Source organism: Leopardus geoffroyi, chromosome C2 (genome assembly GCF_018350155.1).
Source record: "Leopardus geoffroyi isolate Oge1 chromosome C2, O.geoffroyi_Oge1_pat1.0, whole genome shotgun sequence".
Taxonomy (NCBI): Eukaryota; Metazoa; Chordata; class Mammalia; order Carnivora; family Felidae; genus Leopardus; species Leopardus geoffroyi.
Window position 1 is genome coordinate 2133683 of NC_059333.1, and position 27755 is coordinate 2161437.

Sequence of the window (27755 nt, forward strand, 5' to 3'; positions counted from 1 at the left end):
GCACCTCCTTCCAACTGTGACCTCCCCTCTCGTGTCCTTCAGGTTCGGGGACTGAGACCTTTTCACTCCTTTACTGCTATTCACTGGGGCTTCGGGAGAGAGAGGAGGTAAGTGTGTTCTCTACACCTCCTTACATTGGAAATTGTGAATTTTTAGGTTCTGACATCTCGTTAGTATCAAGTGACCTGAAGGGCGAGAGACAGATGAGACAAGCAAGCAGTCCGAGGCCGGGTGAGCCTGGGGCCAGGTGGCACAGGGAAGGACGCTGGGGGGCAGGTGGCTCGGGCAAGGACGCTGGGGGGCAGGTGGCACAGGGAAGGACACGGGGGGCCAGGTGGCTTGGGGGAGGACGCTGGGGGGCAGGCGGCTCGGGGGGAGGACGCTGGGAGGCAGGTGGCTCGGGGGAGGATGCTGGGGGGCAGGTGGCTCGGGGGAGGACGCTGGGGGCCAGGTGGCACAGGGAAGGACGCGGGGCTGCCCCGCTCAGACGCTCTGGCTCTCCATTTCTCCACCGCTACAAGGGGAAAACAGTACATCCCCTGACCCCCAGCCTACAGAATGCCTTGAGGGTCTAAAGAGGTTCTAGAAATAACGTATAAAATTAGTGCCAAACAAGTAAGCATGCAGAGCACCCAGGATGGGTTAAGACCTGCCCTGCACCCAGGGGCTGCTGGGCTCCCCCTCCAGGGCTGTCCCTCCTTCTGCATGTGGTGACCGCAGGGGCCCCCCAGTGCTCTGAGCACAAGCCCCACCCGTGGAGAGCTCGGAGTGCGCCCTCTGACCTCCATCGACCCCTCAGGGAGACTCAGGCGCTTTCAGACCTGCAGGGAACGCAGGGTACACGTTATGTGTTGTGTGACCACCTCGATTTATGGTCAAAGGCAGGGAGGGGGGAGTCACCAGGACGAGGACCCAGCTCTTGTATCTTGGCCCAGCGCTGCCCCCAGGCTTTCTGTTCAGTCTCTAATGGCCTAAGACGGGTCACCTCCTTACCTCGTCTCTGAGCCACCCCCTCTGCTGAGATTAGATCTTAAATCTACGTGGCCGCCCAAGCTCTCCATCTGGGCTGCTCCGTGCAGTCTGGAGAGGCGCCTCGGTCTTACTAAGCATGCACGCCTCGTCCTGAAGACAGCTTCTGAAGCATCCGCTTCGGTCTCTGTGTTCTACGGATGAGGGTTCCAGGGAGGAGAAAGAGCCAATACGTCAAGGTCGCAAAGTAACTGTGACAGTATGGGGAAGGTCTGGGGTGGCGGTGGTGGGAAGGGAAACGAGTCAAATCTGGGCAGAGCTGGAAGGACCCTCAGGACGTGGGACTAATTAGATTATGGGGATGTAGGGAGGTGGGGGGGGGTTCAGGTCTGGAAGGCGGTCGGGGAGACCCCAACGCCTTTGATGGAAATATGTAAGGTGTATAAATAAATCTGTTCCGAGGCTCCGTTCGTGACGGGGAGGACCTTCCCACCGTCTCCTCCTGGACCGCACTCTGCTCTCACAAAGGAGCACGCCCTCTCCATCGGCTGGAGGGACCCCTTTGATTGGTGAGATGGGGAACACCCTGCGCAGGACACAGTCCCCCGCAGGCCTGGGACCACTGTCTCTGGAGGGGCTGCTCACTAGGCTGGGCTTTCAGAACGGTCTGCATTCCCCAACCCACTCATCCCAGACTGTGCAGAGGGCACGATTTGTGCTCAACACCTGCTTTCCCTGGGCGTCTGGAATGTGGGGGGTGCTAGGCAGAGGTGCCGACGTCACCAGCCCGGGACCAACCCCGGGCGCTGAGCCCCTAATGGCTTCGCAGGACAGAAGCCTGGCACACAGCTGCATTCTCCCCTGCCGGCATGCCCCTGGGGAGGGAGACGGGGGACAGAGGTCGCAAGCCGGCACACGGGGTCTCGGACCCACCCGTGTGCTTTCCCTGTTGAGCCTGCTGGGTGTCCCTGCACTGTGACCGCTGTCCTAGAACACGTACGGCGACCCCAAGGACCCCCAGAAACAAATCTATACCACTGTCTCTGACTCGAATCAGAACCCCATCTCTCTGGGGTCTGCCGGCCCCTGGGGAGCACCTTCCTTTGCTTTCCTTCTGGTTCCACGTGGGGGGCACAAGGGGGCCCATGAGCATCAGGGCTGTGGGCACACTGCCCACCTCCAAGCCAGGCAGCCGGGACGGCCCCCGCCACCAGGATCCTGGCCGCTCCGCACACCCCGCTCTTGCCACGTGGGGTCCCAAATCTTTGAGAAGGAAAACAGGAGGCAAGGAGAATGCCCTGTTCTTCCATGAGGGAGCACCAGAAAACAATCTGCGGGCCACTGGTGCTTCCAGACAAAGACCCAGGAACCAGCCGCCCCCAGGACGTCCAACACGCCTGGTGAGTTCCCAGGCAGCAGATGACCAGAAGCGTCCACTCGGATGCACCTCGCCAAGCTCCCCGCCCTCCCTGTGTTTCCTGCCATCCCTGGGCCTGGAGCCCTCCCCGGGACCTCCGGGCACCTGCTTCACCTCTCCAGCTATAAACCCCATCCCCGGCTTCCATCAGGTTCTGAAACATAATTTAGGAAACTGCTTTAGGTCGTAAGACGCGGCTAATCAGGACACTGGTACTTCGTTCATTCTAGTTGCTGTTAACCAATCACACGGTACCCTACAAGAAAATGTCTCTGGGTGCCCCCACCTTTCCGGCCATCACTGGGTCCCGTGCTTCCCAACCCTCGGTGTAACATCCGAGCGACAGCCCCCTGTAGCAGCCCCTTGTGTCAAACCTGATGCTAGTAAACGTGCTCCTGGAAATTTCCAGAACCAAAGGCATCCTGAGCAGTATTTCTTCAAAGCAGGAAAGGGGCTCTGAAGGAGTAGGAAGCCCCGTTTCAGCCTCAAACCCCAGCTGAGTCCCCCGGCCCTCGCTGACCCTTGTCAGCACCCTCCACTGGGTCTTAGAGGAAAGAAGGGGCCCGGGGTCGGGTGGGTGGCGGCTCCGGGCCCCGCGAGCCGGAGACCAGACTGCCGCGTAAGTCTTCGGAACGACTTTGAAGCGAGCGAGTCCTGCACGGGGCGTCCGGGTGGCACTCATTCCCTCGGAGGCTACTTTCATAAGCTTCCTGTAAACTAACGAAGACTGGAAACCTCGACGCAAAACGCTCTCTGTACGTCGTCAGAGCGAGCGGCGTGGCTGGGAAGCTCCGATGACGCACCGAGTACGTTGGCACTCCCTGCCAAGCTGCCAGCTGGAACATGCTGGCAACCCTCTCTGGCTCAAGGGTCTGCTCCCAGGACGGCGAAATGAGGACGCGGCCCTGACACGGAGCCAAGCCAGAGGCGTGAACCCCAGCCCCTCGGTGACGACGGCGGGCAGATCGCAGGGCCCCGGGAACGGCCTCGTCGGCGGTGATCCCTCCTGCCTGAGCCGCGGCCTAATCTCTCTCCCTTCCCCACGCGGGCTCCTCCCCCCAGGCCATTCGACACGCGGGGGCTGGATGCTATTCGTCCACTGTGGGAAGCGGAAGAGGGATTCTGCCGCCACGAAGCCACACGATCTCGGGGCACGAGGGACTGGTGAAAAGACAGGTAGATGGAGCGTGGTGGGGAGAGAGGTTACTTCCCCGTGTGGTCAGGGAGGGCCGCACAGCAGAGCTGGCATCTGCCACAAGAGCTCACTAGGCGACAAGGAAGGCGGAGGAGAAAGAGCGTGGCTGGTCGGTGGCAAGACACGACTCGGGCGCGGCTGGGGGGGAGGCGCTGACACAAATCATACTCCTCAAGGAACGGCGAGGACGTGCCACACCTCCCAGGAGGTTCCTCCGAAGCTGCCCGCAGCGCCCCCAAGCTCCCGGGCGGCCCTGCTGGGGAGCCAGCGGCCCAGGAGGGAAACGTCCGGCCATGTGGAGGTGTAGAGGCCACCGCTGCCCGCGGAGGTGGTCTTGGCAGGCACACCGGAGCCATGGGCCTCACAGGTAGGAGAGGCAAGGGGGGGGGGGGGGCGGTTCCTGAGGGTGAGGTGGCCCGGTCTGCATTTGGCACCGACCTCAGCGAGGGGCCCAGGCTGGGCGTTCTCCCTGAGTCCCCGTAGAGCCCCCACGGCACTGTGACACCCTCTACTCCAGAGGGAAATGAACATTCTAGAGGCATGCAACGTGGCGCCCAAATGAGCACGTTCAAGTCCAAGTGCCCCTGCGGAGCGGTCCCCTGATGACCCTGGATGAGTCACCTAAGCTCTCTGCACCCCACCTGCAGGACGCATGAGGCAAAGCTGCTCGCCCACAGACAGCTGGACGGGCACGTGGGGCTGCCGCAAGCGTCCGAGGCCACGCGGACACGGACTGGGCCCACTGAGGCCACGCGGACACACAGACAAGGGACTGTGCCCCCCGAGGCCACATGGACACGGGACTGGGCTCCCTGAGGCCACGCGGACACGGACTGGGCCCACTGAGGCCACACACACACACACACACACACACACACACACACACAGGACTGGGCCCCCCAAGGCCACACAGATACAGACACACACACACACACACACACACACGGGACTGGGCCCGCGAGGCCACGAAGACAGGACTGGGCTCGCTGAAGCCATGCAGACACGGGCTGTGCCTGCCCAGGCCACACACGCACGGACACACACGGACACACACACGGACACAACACACACAGACACACACACACACCAACGGAGCCCGCCGAGGCCCCGGCCCGTGGGAACAGGGGGAGGGGTGGCCACACTAACAGGCCCCTTACCCAGCGTCAGACAGTTTGGGGCTCTCCACAAAGTATATGCATTCCTTCTTCTTGATATTTTCGGGGATCCACGAACTGAGATTTTCTTGCTGAGGATAAAAAGGGCGCTTTGATCTCGCGGTCCGTGAGTTCGAGCCCCGCGTCAGGCTCTGGGCTGATGGCTCAGAGCCTGGAGCCTGTTTCCGATTCTGTGTCTCCCTCTCTCTCTGCCCCTCCCCCGTTCATGCTCTGTCTCTCTCTGTCCCCAAAATATATAAACGTTAAAAAAAAAAAAAAAAAAAAGGTGCTTTGAGATCCCCGGGCAGTCATAGCAACACTGTTTGGGACAGCAAACCCTCCGCCACTCCTAGATACGCCTGGGCTCCCTGTCGAGCTACACGGGACTTTTCCAGAAGGCATGAGTGGGGCGGGGGTGCCCGGCCCCGGCTCTCAGGTGTGGGAGGAACAGCCCTGTGGGACCTCTTCCTCCTTTGCCCTACTTAAGTAGCACGGCACTTTCCAGTTTCTCTGTCAATGCTGCCTTCCTCGGGAATAAAGCGGTGTGGCGGGTAGGGGTGTGGACACCTGCCTCTGTCCTGACGAGACGGCAGGCCAACGCCCTCCCGCCACCTGACCAGGGGCCGAGGGAGTCAAACATGCCCTCAACACAGTCTTGTCGCGGGCCTTGGGGAATCTAGCCCAGGACGTCGGTGGTGCTCAGGGCCCTCCAGTGACATCAGAGACGTGAAGTCATCGCACAGTGAGGTCAGGGGTGACGGCTTCCAGCGAGTCTGCCCGGGACGGGGTTGTAGGGCTTGCCTAACGCCCTCCCAACCAGACCAAGAACAGGAAGGGGCGTGCGATGCATGGAGGGGGCGGACCTGGCCACTGACCATTTTCTCCAGGTCCCCTTTCCCCGGCTCAGCCGAGCCTCTGCCCAAGCAAGAAACACACCCATCCCTGGGTGGTCGCCGGGCCCCACCAGGGCTCTGGGGGACCCGGCGGAGGGGGGCCCTGCTGGCCACTGGAAGCCTACCTTCTCACTGTTGCCAAAGAGGTTCTGGGACCTCCTGACCTTGCGCAGGCTGCTGTTGCTGCGCCGGAGACTGGGGACCGTGCCCAGGTCAGCGACCCTCCGGGGCTGCACCCCAAAGGCCTCCTCCTGCTTGGAGCCGGCTTTCCTCAGGGTGGGGGGCTCCATCGTGAGGGCTGCCTCCACTCCAGCTGCCACGGTCTCCTCCCTCCTTCAGGACAGCCTTTACTCCAGCTCGTGAGGCTGAAGGTTCTGGAAACACACCATGGAGGGCTGCTGGAATAGATCAGAGAGGGGAATGAGGCAGGTGTCCTGACAGCACGGGGCATGTGCTTCCTCGCGCGGGGCCTGTCCACTCGTTGGTCGGCGCCTTTCCCCAGCTGCCCCAGCTCTGTCCGCCAGCAGGGGCCCCGGGTCGTCTGGAAGCACATGCACATCCCCAGGGCCCCAGAGGCCCATTTGTAGCCACAGCGACCTCAGGTCACTGTGAAGGGCCGGAGAAGGCACTCCATCCCCGTCCATGGGGCCGTCCTCCCAGCACAGGCCCAGAGTGTGAGGGCCTGGGGGGCGGAACGATGGCAAACGGGGAGCCACAGCTACCCTGCACCCTGCTCATCTTGGGCCCGGCTCTCCCAATTCCCCGCAGCCCCAGGCGCCGCTCCAGCTGGCCCCCTGTGGCCAGGGTTAGTGGCACCTGCACGATGCCATCACTGCTGTTCTGAAAAGCGTGCAAGTCTGGGGGGTCAGCCGCCTTCACCCAGATTTTAACAGATGTGGCCACCCGGAGCCTTGGGCACCTGACCCTGGGAGAGGGCCGCTGCCAGGACAATACCCAGTGGAGCTGTGGGGTGGGGTGGCCCCAAACCAGCAGAGCCACTGGCATGCGTCTCCAGCTGGGGAGAGCTGCAGGGTGGGCTGTGCCCAGAAAAGCCATCGGGCAGGACCACCAGGCCAGGGGCCTTAAGGTTTAGGTTTGCTTGGACCCCGTCACCCCTCCGGTTGCTCCCCTTCGGAGTGGGAGTGCCCGTCCGGTGCCCCACCATTGCTGGCGGGACAGGCCCACAGCCGGAGAGGAATCCGCCTCAGGATAAACGCAGCTGGGGTCTCCCCCACCCCTGACTCGGATGAGATTTAGATCAGACTTCAGAGTAGCTGCTGGAATGAGTTAACACTCGGCTGTTGGGATGGAGTGAATGTAGTTCTCATGCGAGAAGGACATGAATTTGGGGGGCCAGGAGTGGACCGCTATGGTTCGAATGTGCCCCCCTGAAGTTCGCATGTGGAAACCGCCCCCCAGCGGTGATGGTAGTCGGAGGCGGGGGCCTCTGGGAGGTGACGAGGCCCTGACGACTGGGGTCTGTGCTCTGATGGAAGCCCCAGGGAGTGCCCTCGCCCCTTCCCCACTGTGAGGACAGAAGTCTGCAACCCAGAAGGGGGCCCTCCCCCCCCCCCCCCCCCCGTGCTGCCACCCTGACCTCAGCCCTCCAGCCTCCAGGGCTGTGAGAATAAACTTCTGTTCACAAGCTGCCTGAGTGTGGCAAGCCTCACACCTGAGCAGCCCTAAGGCCATCGCTGTCACCTGGCCCCTCAGGCAGGGCCAGGAGCCATGCAAAACGGGGGGGGGGGGGGGTACTGGGGATGCTGACTGACCTTCTCTCTCCTCCCCTGCCCTCCCCTCCTCCTCCCTCCCCCATCCAAGTCTGGGCCCTGGAAGAGTCTGGAAACCCAGGGCCGACCATGACCTTACAAAATCCCCCATCCACCTTCTCTGGGGCTCCCCCCAAATCCAACCCTCCATCGTTTTCTTCACATATCACCAGAAGGCAGTTGTGGTCACCCCGGTTTGTAACTCTAACTCTCCGTACGCAATGGCAAACACGTGTGGTAAGAACGATGAAAGTGGGGGCACCTGGGCGGCTCAGTGGGTTAAACGTCCAACTTCAGCTCGGGTCACGATCTCACGGTTTGTGAGTTCAAACCCCGTCGTCGGGCTCTGCACTGACAGCGCGGAGCCTGCTTGGGGTTCTCTCTCTCTGCCCCTCCTCCCAAGCGCTCGCTCACGCTCTCTCTGAAAATACATAAATAAACTTAAAAAAAAAAAAAAAGAGCACTTTGTAAGTAAATGACTTCCAAGAAGACAGGCACACAGATGCATAAATAGAACATGTCGGCACACGGGCCTGCACATACAGCCACACAAAATGCACATCTAAGGGTTCACTGCAAAATTCTTTCAACTTTGTGTATGTTTGGAAATTTTCATTTAAAAAGTAGGAAAAAGGGGCGCCTGGGTGGCTCAGTCGGTTAAGCGTCCGACTTTGGCTCAAGTCATGATCTCAAGGTTCATGAGTTCGAGCCCCATGTCGGGCTCCGGGCTGACAGCTCGGAGCCTGGAGCCTGCTTCGGATTCTGTGTCTCCCTCTCTCTCTGCCCCTCCCCGGCTCACACTCTGTCTCTGTCTCTGTCCCTCTCTGTCTCTCTCTCAAAACTAAGCAAACATTTAAAAAATATATATAAATAAAAAGTGGGAAAAAAACCAAGGACACAGACTCAAAAAGTAGAACGTAATGTTATAAACACTAACGATAATAGATATATGATATAAGTGTATCTAGATAAGTGTTTCTGAAAAACAAACAAACAAACGCGCATCTATAGATGCCCTTCGGCACAGGACCCCCGACAGACACGCGAAGCTGTTGCCATGGAGTGAGCGGGCCTGCAGGAGGCAGGGGCACAGTGGGGTGGATGTCCAAACGCAGGGCCGAGGAGGAGAGAGGAGTGGGAGGGGCCACGGGCAGCGAGCACAGGTGCATGGGGAGGGGGCCACACGGCAGCGCCTGCGCCCAGGTGGGCCCCCCCCATCCAGGCTCCTGCAGTCCGGGGGGTGGCATGCTGGGAGGCTGTGCCCTGGCGACATTGGGAATAGACACCAAGTCCAAACAGAACAAAAGTCCTGAGGACTGTCCTTTGCAGCAGCCACCTAGGCCGGGACCCTGGGAACTCACAAAGACAGGGTCTCCGCCCCATATCCCACCAGCCCAGCCCAGAAGGCTGAACCGACAGACTCCCTAGGTGAGGCTATTCAGGGCACGCTGGCCAGACGTCCCCCCCACCCCCTCTTCCCACTTCTCTTTCTAAACCGTTTGCATGCTCCCTGCCCATCCCCAGGTCAGGCATCCTCTGAAATCCCTGCAGGGAAAACACTTTCCAGACTGTAAATAGCAGTACACCCATCAAAGGAAGTGCCTGCCGCCGGCGGCAATGGGCCCCCTGGTCTTGCGGTGGGTGGGGGTGGGAAAGCTGTGGTCAGAGCCTGAGTCCTAGATGTGGCAAGTTCCTCATCTCCCCAGGTCGGAGCAAGGCGCCCCCGTAAAGACTTCACCCTGGCCCCGTCGCAACGCCTGTGCCCGCACCCTGCCTGCAGCCTGGGTCCCCGCACCCCGCACTCCCGCCTGAGCCCAGGCCCGCATCTCCACCCCGGAGCTTACACTCGAACCTGCGCCCCTGCGGCGCCCCAGTGTGTGCCCCGCGCCCGCACCGGCACCCCGGCCTGCGCCCAGGCCCCCGCACCCGGCGGCCCGCCCTCTGCTTGTCCCAGCAGCCCGGCCCGCGGCCCTGGACCCTGGGGGGCACCCTCCTCCCACCCCGCGCCCTCGCCCCTCCCCCAACCTGCGCCGGCGGCCCGCGCCCCGGCCCCAGCGCGGGTCCTGTCACGTCTCTCCGCACCCCGGTGTTGTCCATCCCCGGCGGCGGGCGGGCGTACCTGCTCGGAGCCGGCCCGTGTCCCCGCGTCACCCGCGCCGCTGCGCAGGACCGCCAGCTGGCCCCGCGGGGCCGCCCGCATGTCTCGCCGCCGAGCGTGCGTCCCGCGCGCGCGGTCCGCGTCGCCCGCAGCGCGCTTTGCGTCACCAGCCCGGGGCGCTCAGCCCGCGAGTCCCGCGCCCGCCAGCGCCAAGGACGCACGGAGACGCCCCACCAGAGGGGACCCCCCCCCCGCCCCGCCCCGCCCCGGACCGGGCTCTTGGGCCTGTACCTGCCTCCTGAGGGAGGAGCAGCCGGCTTCTCCTTGAAAGGCCCCACGGAACCGCGTTGGGCAGGGACGGGGAGTGGGGGCGAGGGTGGGCTGGTGGGCGGGACAGGAGACCGAGGTGGGCCTGGAGCCTGGGACCCACTTCCCCTACAGACCTCAGGATGCTCCTCCGCCGAGATGCCTGCAGCCACCCTCACCCCCGTCTTCCTGGAAGTACCCAAAGCCAGGAGACCATTCCCAGTAAGGCAGGGCCCGAGGGGGCAGGGAAGATCTAACCTCACAGCACCCATGTGGCAGGTGCTGGCCATGGGGTCCCACAGATGTCTAAACTCCACCCTGGTTGGACTGCCCCTTCTCAGTCCTCCTGGCTGGAAGAAGGATAAGGATTCTGACTCCACCCCCTCACACAAAAAAGCTGACCACAGCTTTCCTAAAGGTCCAGACCACCCCCCACAGTGCCCTCACCTCACAAAGACCACTGCCCTCTCCTTCCCAGATGCCAGTGCACAATGCCCCCCACAGTGGCACAATGCCACTCCCGGGCCCTGCACCTCTGCCAGCTGACTGCTGGCCGCCTGACCACGCCCTCATTTCCTCCCCTGGGCGTGCTGACCTAGTGTTCAGATTCCTGCCCATGACACCCTCCACTGGAAGGTGCCTGGCCTTTATCTGCCCCTGCCTCTCCACAGAGGGGTGAGCCACAGCGCCATGGGCCCACAGGACCCCTGTGGCCCATCAGAACCCATCAGAGCCCCTTACGTAGGGCAGTGCTTGATGGATTTCTCAAGGCACTTTGATGGGCACAAAGGTGGTTGGAGCCCTCCTCTGAAGCGGTCAGCACCGTGGAGGTAAAGGGTGGACAGCAGCGGGGGTGTGACGGCTGATTGGAGGCTCTCACCTGCAGGAGGCGCCCCCCTGTCACTGCTGCGTTGTCAGAGTCCGGCAGCCCAGGCCTTCGGCCGGCACCCGCCGCAGGAGCTGGCTTGCCACCGCCCCCGGGAGGGGTCTTAGACCTTCGTTAACAGGCAAAGCAAGCAGAGACCCACCGGTGTCTGCAGCTGGTTTTTAGCAGCCGTGCCCAGACTCTGGGCTAGCGCTCCTTCCCTGGGGGGCCTTCTGGCCTGAGAGCCATTCCACTGACCGAAAGCACACGGCGGAGGATCAGTTAATATTTCAAGAGACAGCAATCACGCCGAGCTCTGGGGGGGCAGGCACGGGCGGTCTGACTTTGGCTTCCGAGTATCCCAGGGCCTCTGTGGGAACGTCGGTGAAGGGGAAGCAGTACGTGAAACAGGCTGCTGACCAAACATCAGCGCTCATGTCCCCCCTGTGGCTCCTTCCCTTCCAGAAAAAACCACACATTTCACAAGAAGGCCACGTTCCGTCCGCCAGGACGCCGTTGCAAGAGCAATTATGAAACATCCACCCCATAAAAATAAAGAGGCGTTTGGCCATAAAGCAGGAACGCAGCAGTCCTGACTTTGATTGCGACTTGGCTCCCATCCAGCGAAAGGAAACGCGGAGGACGTTTTCACGGCGTGGACAACACGGCCAAGGTAAAAAGTTCTGGCAGCGAAAAGAAAACTCAGTCAGTGAAAAAGAGAGCAGTCTGGCCACGTGGCATGGGCATGCTGTGGCCGGCCGTGAATAATCCACGGGAGCAGAGAAGCTGGCTGCTGGGGTGGGTCCAGGGGGTGGGGCGGCAACACGGCCAGAGTCTAGGGCGGGGCTGCAACGGCTTCTCTAAGGGCCACTGGTAATGCTTCAGGATCCGCAGGCCCAGGGGCTCCGTTTTAACTACTCAGCTCTGCTCCCTGCAGCCAGGAAGCAGCCATCAGCCACAGGTACATGGATGGGCGTGGCCGTGTGCCAATAAAACTTTATTTACAAAAACAGGCAGTGGCTGTGGCTTGCCGAGCCCTGGTCCGGACAGAGCACCAAGAGAAGTGGGCTTCATGCTGGGGACACCATCGTCCCTTCATGCCTTCATGCCTGAGGTTGACAGATCATCTGCATTCTGGGAATGACCTCTCCGAAAGGACGGTTGAGATGGGACGGTGACGAGGGAGCAAATCGGCGCAGGGGCCAATGCCCTGCACCACGTGCCTTCCCGACAGCCATAGCAGGCAGCGCGTTTCCAAGCAACAGATATGGGGACAGAGCTGGGAAGGACCCCGAGGCCCAAACAACCTCTCAGGACCCTGTGTTAAATGAACACATGCAGGCTACTCTTCTCTCGCAAGCCGCGTGAACGAGCCCGGACCCCACTCAGGTCTCCAGAGACGGCAGCCCTGGTCCCCGGCCCCTGGCCCCGGGCCCACAGCCTGACCCCACCAGAGGCCCCAGACCAGGCCAGCAGCCCCACGGCTCCCAGATTCCCGCCCCTCAGGCACTGTGAGGAGGTAATGTCTCCCACCGTCAGCTGCTAGGTTGGGAGCCATTGTTACATAGCTGCGGATAACCGGATAACCAAAGGGTTTGGAGGCTGGGGTAGGGGTGGGTGGAGAGAAGGGAAGCTAGGGCAGAAGCTGGGGCAAGTCCCAGTCACCCCCGGCCCCGCGTGGTCAGAACACGATCGCCAGCGGGCCCAGCGTGGAGGCCCCCACCAGGCACAGCATGGAGGGAGCAGGCAGTGGTTGTTGCCCTCAAGGGTATTCCTGGGTGTGAGAGGCAGCCGGCCCCACGCTGGCAGGCGAGGCCTCAGGGAGCCCTGGACAGCCGGCTCGGGGAGACGGGCCAGCGGCTCCAGGCCGGCCGAGTCCGGTGCTCTCCCAGGAGCCCCAGGGAGCTCTCAGGCGGGTGGCCCTCCAGCTGTGCACCCAGAGCCACAGGGCCCGCCTTTGTACCCCAGCAGCGATAGGCCGGGGGCCGTGCCCGGGAGGGTCTCAGCTGAGAGCGGAGGCAGAACCGGAGGCAGAGTGGCTAAAACACACGGAGGCCGAGTCCCCAGAGGAAAACCAGGCAGGAGGAAGGTAGGCAGGTCTGGGGACGGTCCACCCTGGGGTGACCTTGCTGGCTACTGACAGTTTCTGATGCCATCAGAGAAGCAGAGCTCACACCTGGAGGAGGTTCCTCCCTCTCCACCCCAGGGCCTTCTTCTCTGCCACCGTCCAGCCCAAACACCCCGAACTTTCCTCTGTGCTTCAGTCCCCACCCGCTGTGGGGCAGCCCCCTGGGGATGAGGGCGGAGTGGTCAGCCCGTCCAGGGTCCTGAGAGGAGAGCAGGCCCTGTCCCTGGGTCCCTGTCACGCCTGCTGGAGCAGTGCTATCTCCCAGACTGCACAGGGGCCAGGACCCCAGCAGAGGGAGGACCATGCCTCCCGGCCTGGAGGCCACCTGGCCCCTCCCACTCCCCCTCCAACCCGGAGGCTTCAAGGAGCCATAAGGAGGAGACGCTGGGGGTGTAGCTTCCAGAAGCTCACAGGAGTTCGGGGGAGCCACGCGCGTCTCTGGGACGTGGTGCTGGCAGAAATGAAACTCGTGATTCAGCTGGGCTAGAAGTGAGGGAAGGACACTGTCCTATAGTAGCCAGGGCCACCTGCGAATCCGGTGAGCAGAGCCCCAGAGTGACCGCTGGGAAAGGGAAGTTCCCCTGGAATAAGGAAGTGTGTGCAGGGGACACAAGGAGAGAATGTGGTGGGGGGCAGAAGACAAGGCATGTTCGGGCTGTCACCTTTCCCACAGCAACCGCCAGTCTGAAGCAGCGGGTTCCCTTCTTCTCTGATGTTCCTCTGGGTCACTTCCCCTCCCTCACTCCCATCACCCACCTTGGGCATGTGGCTCAGGCCGGAAACCCGGGCTTTGGACAGCCAGCCACAGAGCCGGATTCGGGGTGCATAGGACTGATGCCAGGCCAGTCCCCAAACAGGCACTTGAGTCACTGGGAAAAGCTTTCTTTCTGCTGGACTCAAGCAGCCACGGTGCAGGCCTGAAGCAGAGGGTAGACAGCATCTGATGCGGGCGAGTGTAAGCTGGGAGCGGGAGTAGAGGCCGGGCCCCAATAACGAAGACCGAGGCCCTGGATCCAGCCACACTTGAAGCCACTGCCCTTGGCTTCTCGACGACGCCCACCCGTGTCCCCTTGGCTACTCGACGACGGGAACCGGTGTTTCCGTTTTGGTTTAAGCAAATTGGTGCTGCATTTCTGCCTGTGTCAGGGTTCATTCCAGGAAGCAGGAGCCCTGGGAACATGGCAAAATAGGAGATGTGTTACAGGCGCTCATCTTTACACAGTAGCGGGAAGGAGCTGGGGACACAGAAGTCCGGGAGAAACTGGAGAAGGGGGAGCGAGAAGCAGTTCTCCCAGGGCAGGGGGGCAGATGCACAGGAGCGAGCTTGCAGGGGAGCTGGGGAGCTCGGCGTGGCCAGCTCTGGAAGCAGGACCACGAGGGGGGCTGTGGAGAGGTCTGTGGACGGCGGTGGCCTCTCCAGAGCTCTGCCACTGTGAGTTTGCAGCAACAAGGGCTGCTGGCGGCAGGTAAGGCCACTGTCGGCAAGAAGAGGACAGACTTCAGGGAAGACCCTGGGCCCCCACCCCCACCCCACCCTTCTGAGTCCATCCATCTCTCCCCATCTCTGCCCGGGACGGCCTTCCACCTGCTGTCTTCCACCTTCCAAAGCGCATGCAAATCTCTCGCCGGAGCGACACGGGGAAGGGAGTTCTGGGGACGCACAGTGACACATCCAAACCGACACACTTCTACTTAAGCAGGCAAAGAACCCTCACTTTACAAGAGTCACCTGAGTCACCAGGATCTTCAACCGGTTCACACCCCAGCCACCCTCTTGAACAGCCACACAGCCGGCAGGGGCTGCAGAGGCCCCCAGAGGCCAGAGGGCCGTAAGCACACCTGTCTCCTCCTTCCCTCTATGCGGGTGCCTGACAGCCCATCCTCAACTTCCGCTGAGAAGATTCCTCCCAGAGGCCCAGGCCGCCTGGACTCAGGGCCCAGTGGTTCCTGTTCCCCAGTGGTTAGTACAGGGAAATTCACACACCCTGAACCTGAGAGTCGACCTACTCCAGGCAGATCTGCAGGGTCCTCACACCTTCCCCTGTCACCCCCATCGCCTACACAGAGCCTCCCAGGTGCAGCCCTGTTGCCGAGAGCTGGGGCCTGTCCCACAGCCTCCCTGGCGTGGCTCACGCCCCACCTGGTCTGGTTCTTTTACCTGGACCACACCAGTCCTGGTAGGAGGAGGAGAGGCCATCTCAGCCAGGTGGGGACAAGCAGGGCCAGCAACTGCAAAGCCCCCTTCCCACATGTCCCCGGCCCACGGCCACAGCACACCGTGCTCTGCCTGTTCCGCCTTCCCCAGGACCAGCTTCTGCAGATGCTGGCTTCCATCTGCTGGTGGCAGGTCACCCACACCTTGGGCAGACTCTCCTGTCACCTGATGCGGCTCCCAAGTTGGGACAGCCAGAAGGCCTCTGCAAGCTTGCACAGCCTGGGCTTCTTGGACTCTTCCTGCCACTCTCGGTGAGGCTGCACTCCTGTCCTGCCCTGAGACCTGGACAGGTCGCCAGAGCCTGATACTAGACCCAGGGTCCGTCTGAGAGCTCCGACTGGCACTATTTACGGGCTTTCTTCCTCCTCGAAGAACAGCACTGCACTCTGTTGCCTGAGGAGGCTCACACACCATTTTGGGGGGGGGGGGCACCTCACCCATGCACTGCTGAGAGGCCTCAGGGCAAGAATCTGACCGATAAACTGCTCACGGCACCCCGTGGCCCAGCAAAACACAGCACGTGGACAAACCCCACAGAACAGCAATAACTGCTCAACTTCCATGGGCAGACTTTCCTCTTTGTAAAATCCCTATGTCGTCTTTGTGATACAAGCGGCAGGGCTGAGAGGGACGGGAGACCCCATAGGAAGTCTACTCTCTCCCACGGTGTCTCCCCCTCCTGTCGTGCAGTAGGCCCCTGGTATGGGCAGGCCCTCCACCAGTCTCAGGGGCCCTGGGCTTCAGAGGTTGCTGTGACGTCCTGGGAAAGCAGTCTCTGACCTCCGCTCAAGAAAAAGTTATTCTGACACTTCTTAAAACAGTAAGGAAGACTTTATTCAAGGCTATTGGAATATGGGAGAGAGACTGGCCTCAACTCCAAATACAAAGACAAATGGGGTTTACAGCCAAGGTCAGCGTGGTGGTGGTGGTGGGGGGGAACCCAGGGGACGGAAAAGTACTGAGACATCGCGGGTCGGGGGTCTTGCTAAAGGCAGGCGGAGACGATCAGATACCACCTGCAGGAGAACCGGATCAGACAGTGAGGGCGAACAGACATCAAGGGTGGAGCGACTTCGCAGGCTCTGCCGATGGGCCGGGCAGGCCAAAGGCAGGACAGGGGGGCCAGTGGAAAAGGGGACAGAGGAGGATGACTAAAGCTGGGTCCTGTCACCTTCAACAGCTCTGAGATCCCAAAGCCAGTCAACCTAAGCTGCGCCTCTGGCTTCTGAAACGCCTAATACGGGGGGGGGGGGGTACCTTTATGCTCAAGGGGAAAGGAAATCCACACGGGCCTAGGGCTGGCTTCTTATCTGAACAGTGTAAATCTCCGTTATTCAGGGAGTCAAGACACTGTCACGTCTACGTTCCAGGCTCCGAACTCGGGGGCTCAAGAGCTAGAAGGCTCGGGGCTGGGGGGGTTCAGGATCTCAGGGCTCGAAGACTCAGAGCTGGGGGCCTCGGTGCTCGGTGACTCGGTATCGCCGGTCTGTCCCGACGAGGGGCCTCACCTGGGTCGCAGCAGAATTACGTCAGAAGCAGACACTTCTCCGTCCCCCGTCCCCCCACGCCGCGCACGCGCAGGCCTGGACGCGCGCAGCCGGAGGGGCGGGGCGGGGCAGGCGAGGGCCGAACTAACGCGTTGAGCGCTTGCCCGGGCGGCCCCACCTCGCTCGCGTCGCTTCGCCCCTCAAGGAATGGCCAATGGGCTCGCAGGGCCCGCCCCTGACGACGCGGGCCCCGCCCCCTGGAGACAGGCCGCCATGGAGCCGGGAACCCGTGGCTAGCGGGCGGCTGGTCGAGGGCAGGGCCGGGCCGGGGGCCGGGGGCGGGTTCCGGGAGGCCCTCCACCATGAAGCTGACTCGGAAGATGGTCCTGTCCCGGGCCAAGGCCTCGGAGCTGCACAGCGTGCGGAAGCTCAACTGCTGGTGAGGGCCCAGAGCCCGGGGCCGTCCCCTCACGTCCTTCCCGCTGCCCAGCACCCCCGCCCGGCACCTGGGCTCTGGGCCGGGGGCGGGAAGGGCCTGCGGAGGGGCCAGAAAAGGGTTCGGGACGGAGGAGAGCAAGTGCCCCCCCCCTCCCCCCTCCGCCCAGCATGCAGGAAGTGCTGCCACCAGCCCAGGTGGCCTTTGGCAAGGATCATTCCAGAATCTTTGCCCCCGCGGAGTGGTGGTGCTTCCGACCCAGGCCCCAAACATGCACTCTTTGAGACAATTGGCATTACCGCGAAGTCTCTGTCAGCCCTCTAGATGGCATTGGGTCCAATGCAATGGACAAACGGGTAGATGGGGCAAACGGGTCCCCTCTGGAAGGGTCTGATTTCTGACATTGCCAGCCACTGGGAGCCGGGTCTACTAATCGGGTGGGGGATCGAGGTGATTAACACCATTTCTAGTGGGAAAGAGAGAGAGCTGAGACTCCCAAGTAAGGAATCCATAAACATTCTTGTAACTGGGCCCTGTTGGGGAGGGGCTGTCCCCAGGTGACTCCCTGTCTGGGGGGTGACCAGGCCTGGCTGGGCTGAGGAAGGACCAGAAGCACTCCATGAACTCTGGGAAGGTCTACAGGTGTCCACTGGGGACTCAAAGCAAGGCTTCACGCACCCCTGTACACTGGACAGTTCAGGTGGGGCGTGGGGAGCCCAGCCAGGGGCAGACCGGCCTCGCAGGAAGTGTGGGCAGATTGACCGCAGTGGGCCCTGCCTGTGCATTAAAAAGCCTTTCCCTCTGCCCTGGCACTTCTGACATTTGGCTCTGCCGTTTGTTCTCAACAATACGCTTCTTTGTCTTGCGTGGGGTGGCCATGCTTCCCCAGAGCGGGGAGAGACAAGGGCCCTATTTCAGGCTCTCTAGTGTTGGTCTCATAAGCTGCGTGTTCAGCCTTTGAGCGTGGCCTGTTACAAGGACTTGCTTGTCTGCTGACATCAGTGAGGGAAGTGGTCCTGCCTTGCGGCAGCCTGGAGGGTAAGTGGGTCTTTGTGCCCTCCAAGTGGGGCAGCCCTCCGGCTCCTCAGTCTGAGAAGCACCCCTCAGGCACCAGACATAAACAGTTTTCAGTGGTGTGACAACTTTCGACACCTTTGTGAGTCATCTGGGCAAGCTTTCCCTCACTTTATCATTGGAATTATAGAATTTTAGTTTGTAGACATTTGGCACTAATTTGTGTTCATTTGTTTTCTTACTCAGCCTTAACAGAATTAAAGTATGTCTTCTCTCTCCATAGGGGCAGCCGCCTCACAGATGTAAGTATTCTGCTGATCGTCTTCAGATGCCCCCTGGTCCCCAAAGGTGTCACCTGTCCCTCAAGAGAACTGTTGAATTTACAGAACCGCACACAGTCAATTCAGCCCCTAATCTGGTACTTTGTTCATTTAGCAGGACTTGGAATGTAGAGTGACCAATGAAAAACAAACCCCCGAGTGCCCAGCTTTATTCTGAAGTTCCTTTCAGTATTTAGTCGATGAAAGGCTTCGTGTCCCAGGTCTCCCAGAGGAGGGGGAAGGCTTTGGGTCACTGAGGAGTTGCTCGTTTTGGCCCTGTTCTTGGTCAGATCCAGCATTCTGCTCCCCACCCCCCGGGCCACGGCGGGAAGAGATGGGCACCGGGGGTGGGCGGGGGCAGTGCCCCGAGCTGAGCTCTGGGTCTGTGAACGGTCTTGCCCTCTCCCTCTCCGAGAGTGAACGTCCCGGACTTACACACGGATTGTGTACCTGTGGTTTCTTTCTCACTTTTGTATCGTGAACCGTCCCTTTCCTTGAAAACAGTCAGAAGTGCTGCTGAGACACTGGGCTATCCAGAAAAGCTGATTCCACCTCCTGCTATAGCTGAAATGCTGCATATTCAGCAGCCCCAAAAAACCCCTAAAACCCAAAAATGCCACTGTTGCAGAAAACAAACCCATTGCACATGTAAAGCACTCTGAGCCAACCGTGAGCCTCTGGAGGTCAAGGGCCTCATCTGGCTCCACGCCTGACACGTGGCAGCACAGACGTTTGTGGGGGCTGTACCCCCCATCGGCCTTCCAGGCTGACTTTATGGACCCAGCCAAGCGCCCCATCGGTCTTTTCCCTGAATCAACAGTATTAATGTGGTGTGAGGTCCAGTTCCAATCCTGTCTCCCTTTTGCCCCAGCTCCGTTGGCCAAGCCTTCTCCCCGTGCCTCAGGGACAGCAAAAGAAAGGTTCTCTGTCCACGCAGGGGCCATCGAGGTCCCCTCCCCTGATGTCTTCTGTGGGCATCTCAGGGATTCTGGCAGCCTCTGATAGCGGCGATGCTCTCCAAAGTCCTAGAGAGAGCATGTGCTTCTTCATGTTGAGGGCGTGTCTGGGTACAAAGCGGAGTGTCGTGCGGAGCCTGCCTGCTGTCACGTGTCGTGTCAGCCCCCATGAGGCCAGCGGCTGCCCCGAGTAGGCGCGGAGGGCTGAGATGGGGCTCTCTGTGGTGCCACCCCGTCCCTGTGCCGGGCTCGCGGAGAGAGCGCCTGGCGGTGTCTGCCATCACATTCCTTTCCTTCCTAGGTCTCCATCTGCCGGGAAATGCCCAGCCTGGAAGTGATCACCCTCAGGTACCTAAACGCCTGCTGTGCTCTGAGTCACGGGGCTCAAAAGGAGAAGGCTCAGATCCCCTCGGATAATCTGAAAGCTCCCAACAAGAGTCTGTCTGGGGGCGTGGGGGTGGGGAGCTTCTGTGCGCGGAGCAGGGTCGGCGGCACAAGGCCTGGCTGTGCCTTAGCCTCCCTGAGCTCTGCCTCCTTATGAGGGGCCCCCGGCCGTCCCCTCGAGCACACCCCGCTGCATCCGTGCCCAGCCTCACCATGCTCAGTGGGTGCAACCCCCACGTGATGAGCAGCTGCCCTCGAGGTGGCCACGTCCGCCTCCAGCTCCCCCACCGTTTCTGCCCTCTGGTTCCAGAGCTGCCAGGAGCTCCACCAGCGTCCCCGCAAAACACGGCCTCTGACCGATCATAGCCACCTCTTCCGGAGGCCTTGGCATCTTAACAGACTAGGGAATCTGTGGCTGAATCAGGTGCCGCCGGGACTTCTGGCAGCTGGGCCTTTTGGAGAGAGCCTGTGAGTCATCACCGCTTGCCAGATGCCAGCCCTCCCACGTCGGGCAAGGCTCAGGTCCCTGGGCCTCAGTTTCCCTATCTGTAATATGGGAATAATACCAGCGCCTGCCCCTTGGGGGCAGTGAGGAGGGGCTGCAGCGCTGAGCCAGTGCGCACACACCAGCTGTCACTGTCACTGCCTCGTATCAGTGAAGCCGAGGTTTGAGCCCACACCCCAGGAAGCCTTACCTGACAAATAAATATATTGCCTTCCATTCCCCCAAGTAGCCGGAAACCTGGAGGTAGGCGTGGCTTGAACCCCGGCTCTGCCGTGCCTGGAGTGGTTTGGGGCAGGTCGCTGGGCCTCTCTGAGCGCCCTGCGGACGGCTCTGAGAAAGGACAAGGCCCAGGGTTGTTGACTGAGCCCAGGTTCCAGGGCCTGGGTATCTGGCGGCACTGGGACTGGGTGTAAATTGCCTTGTGAACACAGGGTGCCGATCTTTAGTGAGGTGCGGTCATTTCCCTACGGTCTTAGACCTCGTGTGTACAAGGCCTGTCTCAGTCTATTCCGGAGCCGCAAGTCCAAGATGAGGGTGTTGGATTTTCAGTGTCTGGTGAGACCTGTTTTCCGGTTCACACGCCATTTTCTCGCTGGGTCCTCAGGTGGGGCCAGGAGCGAGGGAGCTCGGGGGTCTCTTGCCTAAGGTCCCGTTGTGAGGGCTCCTCTGACCCAGCCACCTCCAAACACCGGCACCTTGGGGGGTAGGTTTCAACGTATGAGTTTGGGGGGCACAGACATTCAGTCCAACCACAGATAGCCCAGTGGTCGACGAGGAGGACCGGGCCAGCGTGTAGCCTCGGGTCCCACCGCACCCCTGCCTGTGCCTTGGGCAGCTCCCGCACACCTTGAGCGCTGGTAACTGCGGTCAGTGAGTGTTCAGAATTGCACGGGTGTCCCTGGAAGAATCAGGACATCGCCGCCAACGCAGATACAGACTCCAGAGAGAATGTTCTAGATAGGTCTCGTCGGGCAGGGTCTCTTGGAGTGGCCGCACCCGTGCCCTCCGGCTCTGCAGGGAGCAGCAGCGTCCCCAAAGCTGTGGAGGAGGAGCTCCCACCGGGCCCACGAGGACGCTGGGCTCTGAGCTCAGCTGGACACTGCGCTGAGCGTGTGTTCACGGTCCGTTTGCTTTTGTGGAGGTGCGAGCTTTCTGCTTGTGTCCGTTTAGACCGTAGAGTCTCTGCCTAGATGCCTGGGCGACCTTCTGTCTGTGATGTGCTCACATCTCTGCGGAAAACGTAAACCCATATACCCTGCTGCTCAAGCCGGGGCTCAGAAGTTTGGTGCTCAGCGTGTGTAGGGTAGGGCTTCCTTGTATGTGCTGTGGGTTCTGCTGGCTGCTGCCTGCTTTGGGGCATGGAGACGGTCCCTTGGAGGCCTGTTTCCTGTCCTGTGAGGGAGAGCGGGCCCTCCTACCTCCCCACTGACTCGGTGAGCCTGACAACTCACCGAGTTGGGGGTTGCTCACTGCTGCCCGTACTCCTGACGCTTTCTCCTCGCCCCGGGCACCTCGTTGAACGTGACTCGTGCCTCCCAGCTTCGATCAGCTTCCCGGGGGAGGGCGGATGGGCGCGGGCCTTACAGCTGACACCGTGCTGTCCCCGTGCAGCGTCAACAGCGTGTCCACCCTGGAGCCCGTGAGCCGCTGCCAGCAGCTGAGTGAGCTGTACCTGCGGAGGAACCGCATCCCCAGCCTGGCGGAGCTCTACTACCTGAAGGGCCTGCCGCGCCTGCGCGTGCTGTGGCTGGCGGAGAACCCGTGCTGCGGGCCCGACCCACACCTCTACCGCATGACCGTCCTGCGTAACCTGCCGCACCTGCAGAAGCTGGACAACCAGAGTAGGTGTCCGCGCCGCCCCGACGGGGGCCCCTCCTCTCCCCCGCCCTTCCCGCGTGTTGCTGATCCTCGCGGACCTGGCAGGTGTACCCCACCCCCCACCGTGGTCGCCTCCGGGGGAGCCCCCAGGTTTGCACTCCTCGCTTCGCAAGCGTGAGTGGGGCGAGGGGCCCTGGGCGCGGCCCCACGCTGCCCGTCGACCCCACTGTCAGAGCAGAGTTGTTTCCGCTGCCCTTTTATTGTCGGAATGCACTGCCGCGCTTCCCTGAGCGCCCTGGCGAGCGAGTCGAGGGTCCGGGAGGGCCGGCAGCGTCCCTGCAGGCAGAGGGGACCCTTGCCCTCCAAGCACCGGGTCCCCTGGTTTTCCCGTTGGAGGCGGGAGGGCGCCTCCCTGCAGCCCGGGTCTGCGCCGCACCCGTTGTCCGGGACCCGTGCCTGTTTCCTGGGGTCCACTGTCATGGCCGTGCCGGCCCCTGGCCCTCCCCACGTGTGCAGTTCTGTTCCCCTGGATGAGCAGTTTTCATATACGTTAACTCCGGGAAATTAAGCCACGTGTGAGTGAAACGGACTAAATATTGTGCACTCCGTTCCTTTTTAAAGCATACCTTAATTTCACTTCTTATGAATACTTGCAGAACTGCTGAAGTTCAGGCTCTCATCCAGCACACGCCAGGGTCAGGGTGTGACAGGCACGACCCCACCGTGCTGTCGAGCTGGCCAGTGGGGCAGACAGGCATGCCTCTTGTCTAAAGCAGAGCCGAATGCTGTGGTCCAGGGGGCTTGTGGGGGGGTGGGGGGAGGGAGGATCCGCACTGATGCTTCTGCTCCCTTCCCGTCATCTGAAGCGGTGACCGAGGAGGAGCTGTCCCGAGCATTGCTGGAGGGAGAGGAGGTCACGGCCCCCGGCGGAGAGGGAGCAGGGAACGGCCGGCCCGAGCTGTCCTATGGCCTGAGCCCCCTGAACACCGCCGCCGAGACCCAGCGGGACGCACTCAGCTGTGGCGAGGAGGAGGCCAGGTGAGGCCGGAGGGATGGTAGGCCTGTCCCTGGGGTCCTGCTGTGGGGTCAGTGGGCCTTTCCCAGGCCTGCATGACTGGGGAGTGAGGGAAGGGAACCCCCCAGGGTGGTTCTTCCCCATCCCGGGTGCTCCCCATCCCAGCCTGCTTCCTGCTGTGTGTCGCAAGGCTCAGGACCCAGGGCCTGTGTGGGTCTGGACCAGCCCTGGTGGTGGAGCAGCCCCAAGGTGGGGGCGGGTGGAGCGGACCGGCGGGCACGGGAGCGTTGCTGGGCCCAGCACTGCAGAACCTGAGGGAAAGTCACGTGGCTGTGACCGTGGCCTGCTGAGCTGCCACGGGGGAGGGGATGGGAGGGGCGTGTGCCCCGAGGGAGGGCCCTCTGGGCCACAGCACTGCCGACACGGCTGATTCGGCCTTGGGGGGCGGGTTGCACTGTCGTGGGTGTTTCTGAGCATAAACCGCACATGCGGAATGTTGTAGAAACCGTTGCTCCCAGTGAGGCTGTCGGGCTGAGTCCAGGTGACGGCAAAGCCACCTGTTCCGTTTGCCCCGCGTGCGAGGCCATATGGATGCCACCTTGGTGGCGGGCTTTGCAGCCCCTGCTCTGCGTTAGCTTTGTGTGTTCAGAGCGCCCAGCCCCGGTGGGAGCCCAGGCGCAGCAAAGTTGTCTCTGGCGGGGGGTGTGGAGGGTAGACCCACCGTCCCCCTGCCCCTTCCCCACCCCGTCCCCCCCAGCCACCCTGCCCTTCCCCTGCCCTGTCTCCCCCCACCCCATCCCCCTGCCCCTACCCTGCTCCATCCCCTCCCCTCCCCCCGCCCCTCCCCCACCCTGTCCCCCAGAAACATCACAGAGTGGCAGTCTGCCTCCCTCGCTGCGCTCAGCCTCCGGAGGGTTTGACATGGGGCTCCGAGCAGGTCAGGCTCACACACCCTGTGTTCTCTCTCCCACCTGCAGCGTCCAGGGCCAGCTCAGCCCGAAGCCCCCTTCCCGGGACCCGTTCCCCTCCTTCTCACAGAGGGAAGCCGTGAGCGGTCGCAGGAACAGGGTGAGTGTGACAGAGACAGCCTGGCTGGAGGTGGCTGCCACTTCCCTCTGCCCAGGATGTGGAGAGCGGGGGCGGCGGGGTGGGGGGATGGTTGGATGGGCTGGAGACACCCAAGGACACCGAGCCAGGCCCCAGAGGGCGGGACACTGGCTCTAAGCTCAGTCAGTGGGAAGGAGCCGGCCTAGAGAGAGAGGAGACCCCCCAACAGCTGCAGGAGAGCCCTGGCTCTGGCCTGGGGGCGGGGCGGCTGCTGTGGTGGCACGAAAGCTGCAGGGGTTCGCTGCTGGGGGGCCTCCTGCCTGCAGGTGGACACAGTCCTCATCCCTGGGAGGAGTAATGGGTTGTTGACAAGAAGTCGGTTATGTGGGCAGCTCAGTCAGAGACCCCGGTCCTTTCCAAGTGTCTGTCTACCTCCTGTGTCGTTCCGGCTCGTGCTGGGGCTTGTTCCCCTGCTGGTCACAGGGCTGGCCCTCCGATCCAGGCTCACACCGTTTCTTCCTGTGTGTGTCCCCTCATTGGTAAAGAGCAGCTGTCGCGTGTACCCCCAGCCAGCAGGCCCGGTTTCATCAGCTGGAACTACTCACGTCCCCAGTGGGAGCCGTCATTGGCCAGGAGGACAGGGTTACCACCGTTAGCTTGGCCCAGTGGGGACCCCGCCACCTGGTCACGTGGGAGGGTGCTGCCTGAGCAGAGCCACGGGACTGGTGCGGGCCCACGAGGGAAAGGCTCCACAGTCGGGGGGCGGGGGCCGCCAGCACCCCCTCGAGGAACTTGCCAAGCTTGTGGGGGGCACAGAGGGAGAGGGACCGAGGCCCTGTGCCGGGGAGGGGCCGACCCACCCTCCGGGAGAAGTGTCCTCCCAGAGCCGCCGACAGAAGTGACCGCAGACTGAATGCCAGTCTTGGCAGCTGCTCCCGGGGCCTGGGGACCACACCCCGCACAGCTGACGGTCCCGCGCAGGGTGTGTGCGTGGGTCAGCTCAGCAGTCTGTGCAAGCTTCTCCGACACCTTTCAGGAGGAGCCCCCACGTACGCAGCCCCGGGGCAGGGCAGGCCCTGCAGGCAGGCCCAGGCCTCTGGAGGGCACGGGGGGGGGGGGGGCGGGGGCGGGGGGAGCCCCGAGACTAAACACTGACCCAGCTCAGTGCCCTCCACAAACGCAGACTCAGAGTCACCAAAGCAACTTCTGGGGACGGGAAAGAAGGAGGCCCTGGTTCTGCTGTGAACGTGGACCTGGACCGTGGCTCCTCCCTCCCCCAGGGGTGGGCAGGGGGGTGTCCTGCGAGCCTAAGTGCAGAAGGCCAGGGGGACCCTGGAGATGTAGGGAGATGGGGGTGGAGCGGGACACCCGAGCGTTGCTGAGGCCACGGGTCAGCGCCCTGGTGCGCGCAGGGACTCTGTGGCTCAGCCCGGTGACCCTCTGAGCACGTCCCTTTGCTCACACGCGACTCTCCTGTCACCCCGCAAGAAGAACGAGCTGGAGTAGTGCTCACGTGCAAAATCCTTTCTTGCTCAAGTGCAGACAGAAACCTGTTGTGGGTGCACGTGTGCACACGCATGGCACACCTGAGCACACGTGTCTGGTCACACGTTGCTGATCGCCGTCCCGGGCCACTCAGCTCCCTTCTGCCTCCGGCTGCCTGGCTCGCTGTGTGACTGAGGGCTGGCCGCTTAGCCTCTCTGGGCAGTGCCCGCAGGCGGCCGCAGCTCTGTCTGCCTGAGGGTCTGCCCGGTGTCTCCTGTCTGGAAGGCTGTTCACCCGGGACGTGCACATCAGGGTGGGGGCAGCCTAGCCGTGCCCGGCCTGGCCCTCAGCCAGCGACTCTGTGCCCCCAGAACAACGTCCTGACCGCCATCCTGCTGCTGCTGCGGGAGCTGGACGCCGAGGGGCTGGAGGCCGTGCACCAGACCGTGGTCAGCCGGCTCCAGGCTCTGCACAAGCAGGAGCCGCAAGAGGACGTGGAATGACGGTCAGCCGGGACCCGAGCCGCCAGGCCTTCCTCCCAGGACCCTGTGCCCCAGCATCTGGGAGGTGTGGGGTCCACAGCCACGGCCTCCACTGCATCCTGAGTGTCCGCACGCGGGCTGTGTCCCCAGAAGCTCAGCCCCGCCTGGGAAGGCCACGCCCCGCGTGTAGAAGGCGGGAAGGGCGCCGGGCACGCTCCGCCGTGCGGGGCCCAGGCGTGTGCCGCCTGCCTCGCCTCGCCTCGCCTCGCCTCACCTCACCTCTTCTCAGGTGGCGTTGCAGCCACTGTCCCTAATAAATATCTTCCCCAAGTCCAGTCTGGAAGCAGACGTTTCCTAGGAGACGGACGTAGCCTTGACGTTGTTTTGAAGCTAAGGGCCACGTGCACGTGCATTTCCCCTGTCGGCTCTCCCACCGGGGCGGGGGTAGATTCCGCCCAGGATGGTGCCGTCCTCGAAGCAGCAGCGGCTCCGGGCTCCGCCTCAGCCTCGGCAGACCCACGCGGCCGTGCCCACCGCTGCCCACCTGGGAACGTGTTTGGCAGGGTGCAGGGGTCTGTACACCGTGCGGGGGGAGGCTGGGGGTGGGCAGGCCCGCGCTCCTGTCTGGGGACTCAGGTACAGCCGTGGGATAGGCAGCGGGGCCGGGGAGGATGCCCGGAAACCGCATCTAAAACGTGTTCTCCCGTGGGCAGAGCCACAGGCCTTGCCGTGGTGCACAGGCCCCGAGTGGTAGTGTTGCAGCCCGGGGCCCTTCCTCCTGCCCCCCAGCAGCTCCGGGGCCGGGGAGGAGCGTGGCCTCTGAGCCATTAGTCTTACTGGTGCTGAAACGGCGGGACCGGAGAGGGGGGTTCCCTCCGCCTTGGCTCCCGTTAGTGTCTGTGTCGCCGTGCAAGCGAAGGGGTGGGACTTCACCCACTGTGTGCGAGAACCCAGATGGGGTGACTGCCGGGGAGACCGTGGCAGGCCGCGCTCGCACTGGCCCGGCCACACTGGGCGGGTGGTGGATATCGGGTGTCGTGGCTCCTCGGGACCTGGGGGGCGGAAGCAAGGGGTCGCCACGTGGGGGTATCCGGAAGGGTGGCCGCAGGGTCCGCGCGTGCCTTCTGTTGTACGTCTGGATGGTTGTCACACTCAATAAAGCGTTGTCTTTTTTAGAGCCAGTCGGGGTGGTCATGTTAAATCCAGAACATCTTCCCTTTCCTCGCCCACCAGGCAGCTCACACCAGCTTCCCGCCTGCCCACGACCTCGGTTAGTGACCTTGAATCCGCCCCACCAGGCAGCTCAGAAGGGCCTGAAGTCCGGTGGTCCCGGTTGACATCTGTCCCGGCTGTCCTTGAGCCAAGGACCCAGCTAGGCTGTGCCCGCGCCCCTGAGCCTCTGTGAGTCACAAACGGGGGTGTTGAAGCCTCTGTGTTTGTGGCTGGAAACCCCCCCAGGCTGGAAACCAACACCGTCTCCTTGTGTGTGTGTGTGGGGGGGGGGGGGGGGCAGAAGTCCTGAGCGAACTCCAGCCCACAGCTGAGCCCTGCTGCCTGCCCACAGCCCCTTCCCAGGCACGGCCCACCGCCCGCTCGCCACGACCTTCCTGTGGTGCCCGCCCCACCCACCCCTGTGCACGGCAGGACCCACAGGAGGGATCCGCCGTGGGCTCCCTCCCAGCCACATGCGTGTCTGGCTTAACCAGAGGCAGACTTGTCAGGGCCTTGGCTGTGCGCTCCCCGGGAGTCTCTCGCCTGCCCTGGGTGGGGCCTCCCACGGCGGCAAGCCCCTGGCCC

The 27755-nt window shown here is 62.4% G+C and overlaps 2 protein-coding genes across 22 annotated transcripts in view; one reads left to right on the forward strand and one right to left on the reverse strand.

Moving 5' to 3' along the window:
- TRPM2 (transient receptor potential cation channel subfamily M member 2) overlaps positions 1-11092 on the reverse strand; it is a 54487-nt gene extending 43395 nt beyond the window's left edge. For 3 of the 17 annotated variants that reach the window (XM_045501182.1, XM_045501181.1, XM_045501183.1), the window contains exons 1-3: positions 9517-9719; positions 5754-6026; positions 4739-4827 (exon numbers count right to left, since the gene is read on the reverse strand). In XM_045501182.1, coding sequence (XP_045357138.1) covers positions 4739-4827; positions 5754-5918 — 254 coding nt within the window. In that variant the 5' untranslated portion in view covers positions 5919-6026; positions 9517-9719. Of the gene's footprint in view, positions 1-4738; positions 4828-5753; positions 6027-9422; positions 9477-9516; positions 9721-9786; positions 10188-10248 lie in introns of those variants that run through there. The other 14 variants (XM_045501178.1, XM_045501168.1, XM_045501184.1 and 11 more) reach the window with 12 other exon arrangements.
- Positions 11093-11226: 134 nt separating this feature from the next.
- Positions 11227-27139, forward strand: CFAP410 (cilia and flagella associated protein 410). Of its 5 annotated transcripts, XM_045501198.1 has the most exons (8): positions 11227-11339; positions 11680-12185; positions 18230-18248; positions 19524-19570; positions 21723-21952; positions 22796-22967; positions 23919-24012; positions 25848-27139. In XM_045501198.1, exons 4-8 carry the CDS (start codon positions 19542-19544, stop codon positions 25977-25979), a joined length of 657 nt encoding a protein of 218 aa, XP_045357154.1. In that variant the 5' UTR covers positions 11227-11339; positions 11680-12185; positions 18230-18248; positions 19524-19541; the 3' UTR covers positions 25980-27139. The 5 variants fall into 5 exon arrangements, with proteins under 5 accessions (XP_045357154.1, XP_045357155.1, XP_045357151.1 ...); XM_045501199.1 differs by having other exon boundaries at positions 11335-12185; XM_045501195.1 differs by lacking the exons at positions 11227-11339; positions 11680-12185 and adding an exon at positions 16742-16935 and having other exon boundaries at positions 23922-24012.
- Positions 27140-27755: the final 616 nt, after the last annotated feature.

Coding starts and splice junctions, on each gene's coding strand:
- CFAP410 (XM_045501194.1), top strand. CDS start 16,859: ATGAAGCTGACTCGGAAGATGGTCCTGTCCCGGGCCAAGGCCTCGGAG. Junction 22,968..23,918: donor TGTGGCGAGGAGGAGGCCAG/GTGAGGCCGGAG, acceptor CTCTCCCACCTG/CAGCGTCCAGGGCCAGCTCA. Junction 24,013..25,847: donor TGAGCGGTCGCAGGAACAGG/GTGAGTGTGACA, acceptor CTGTGCCCCCAG/AACAACGTCCTGACCGCCAT.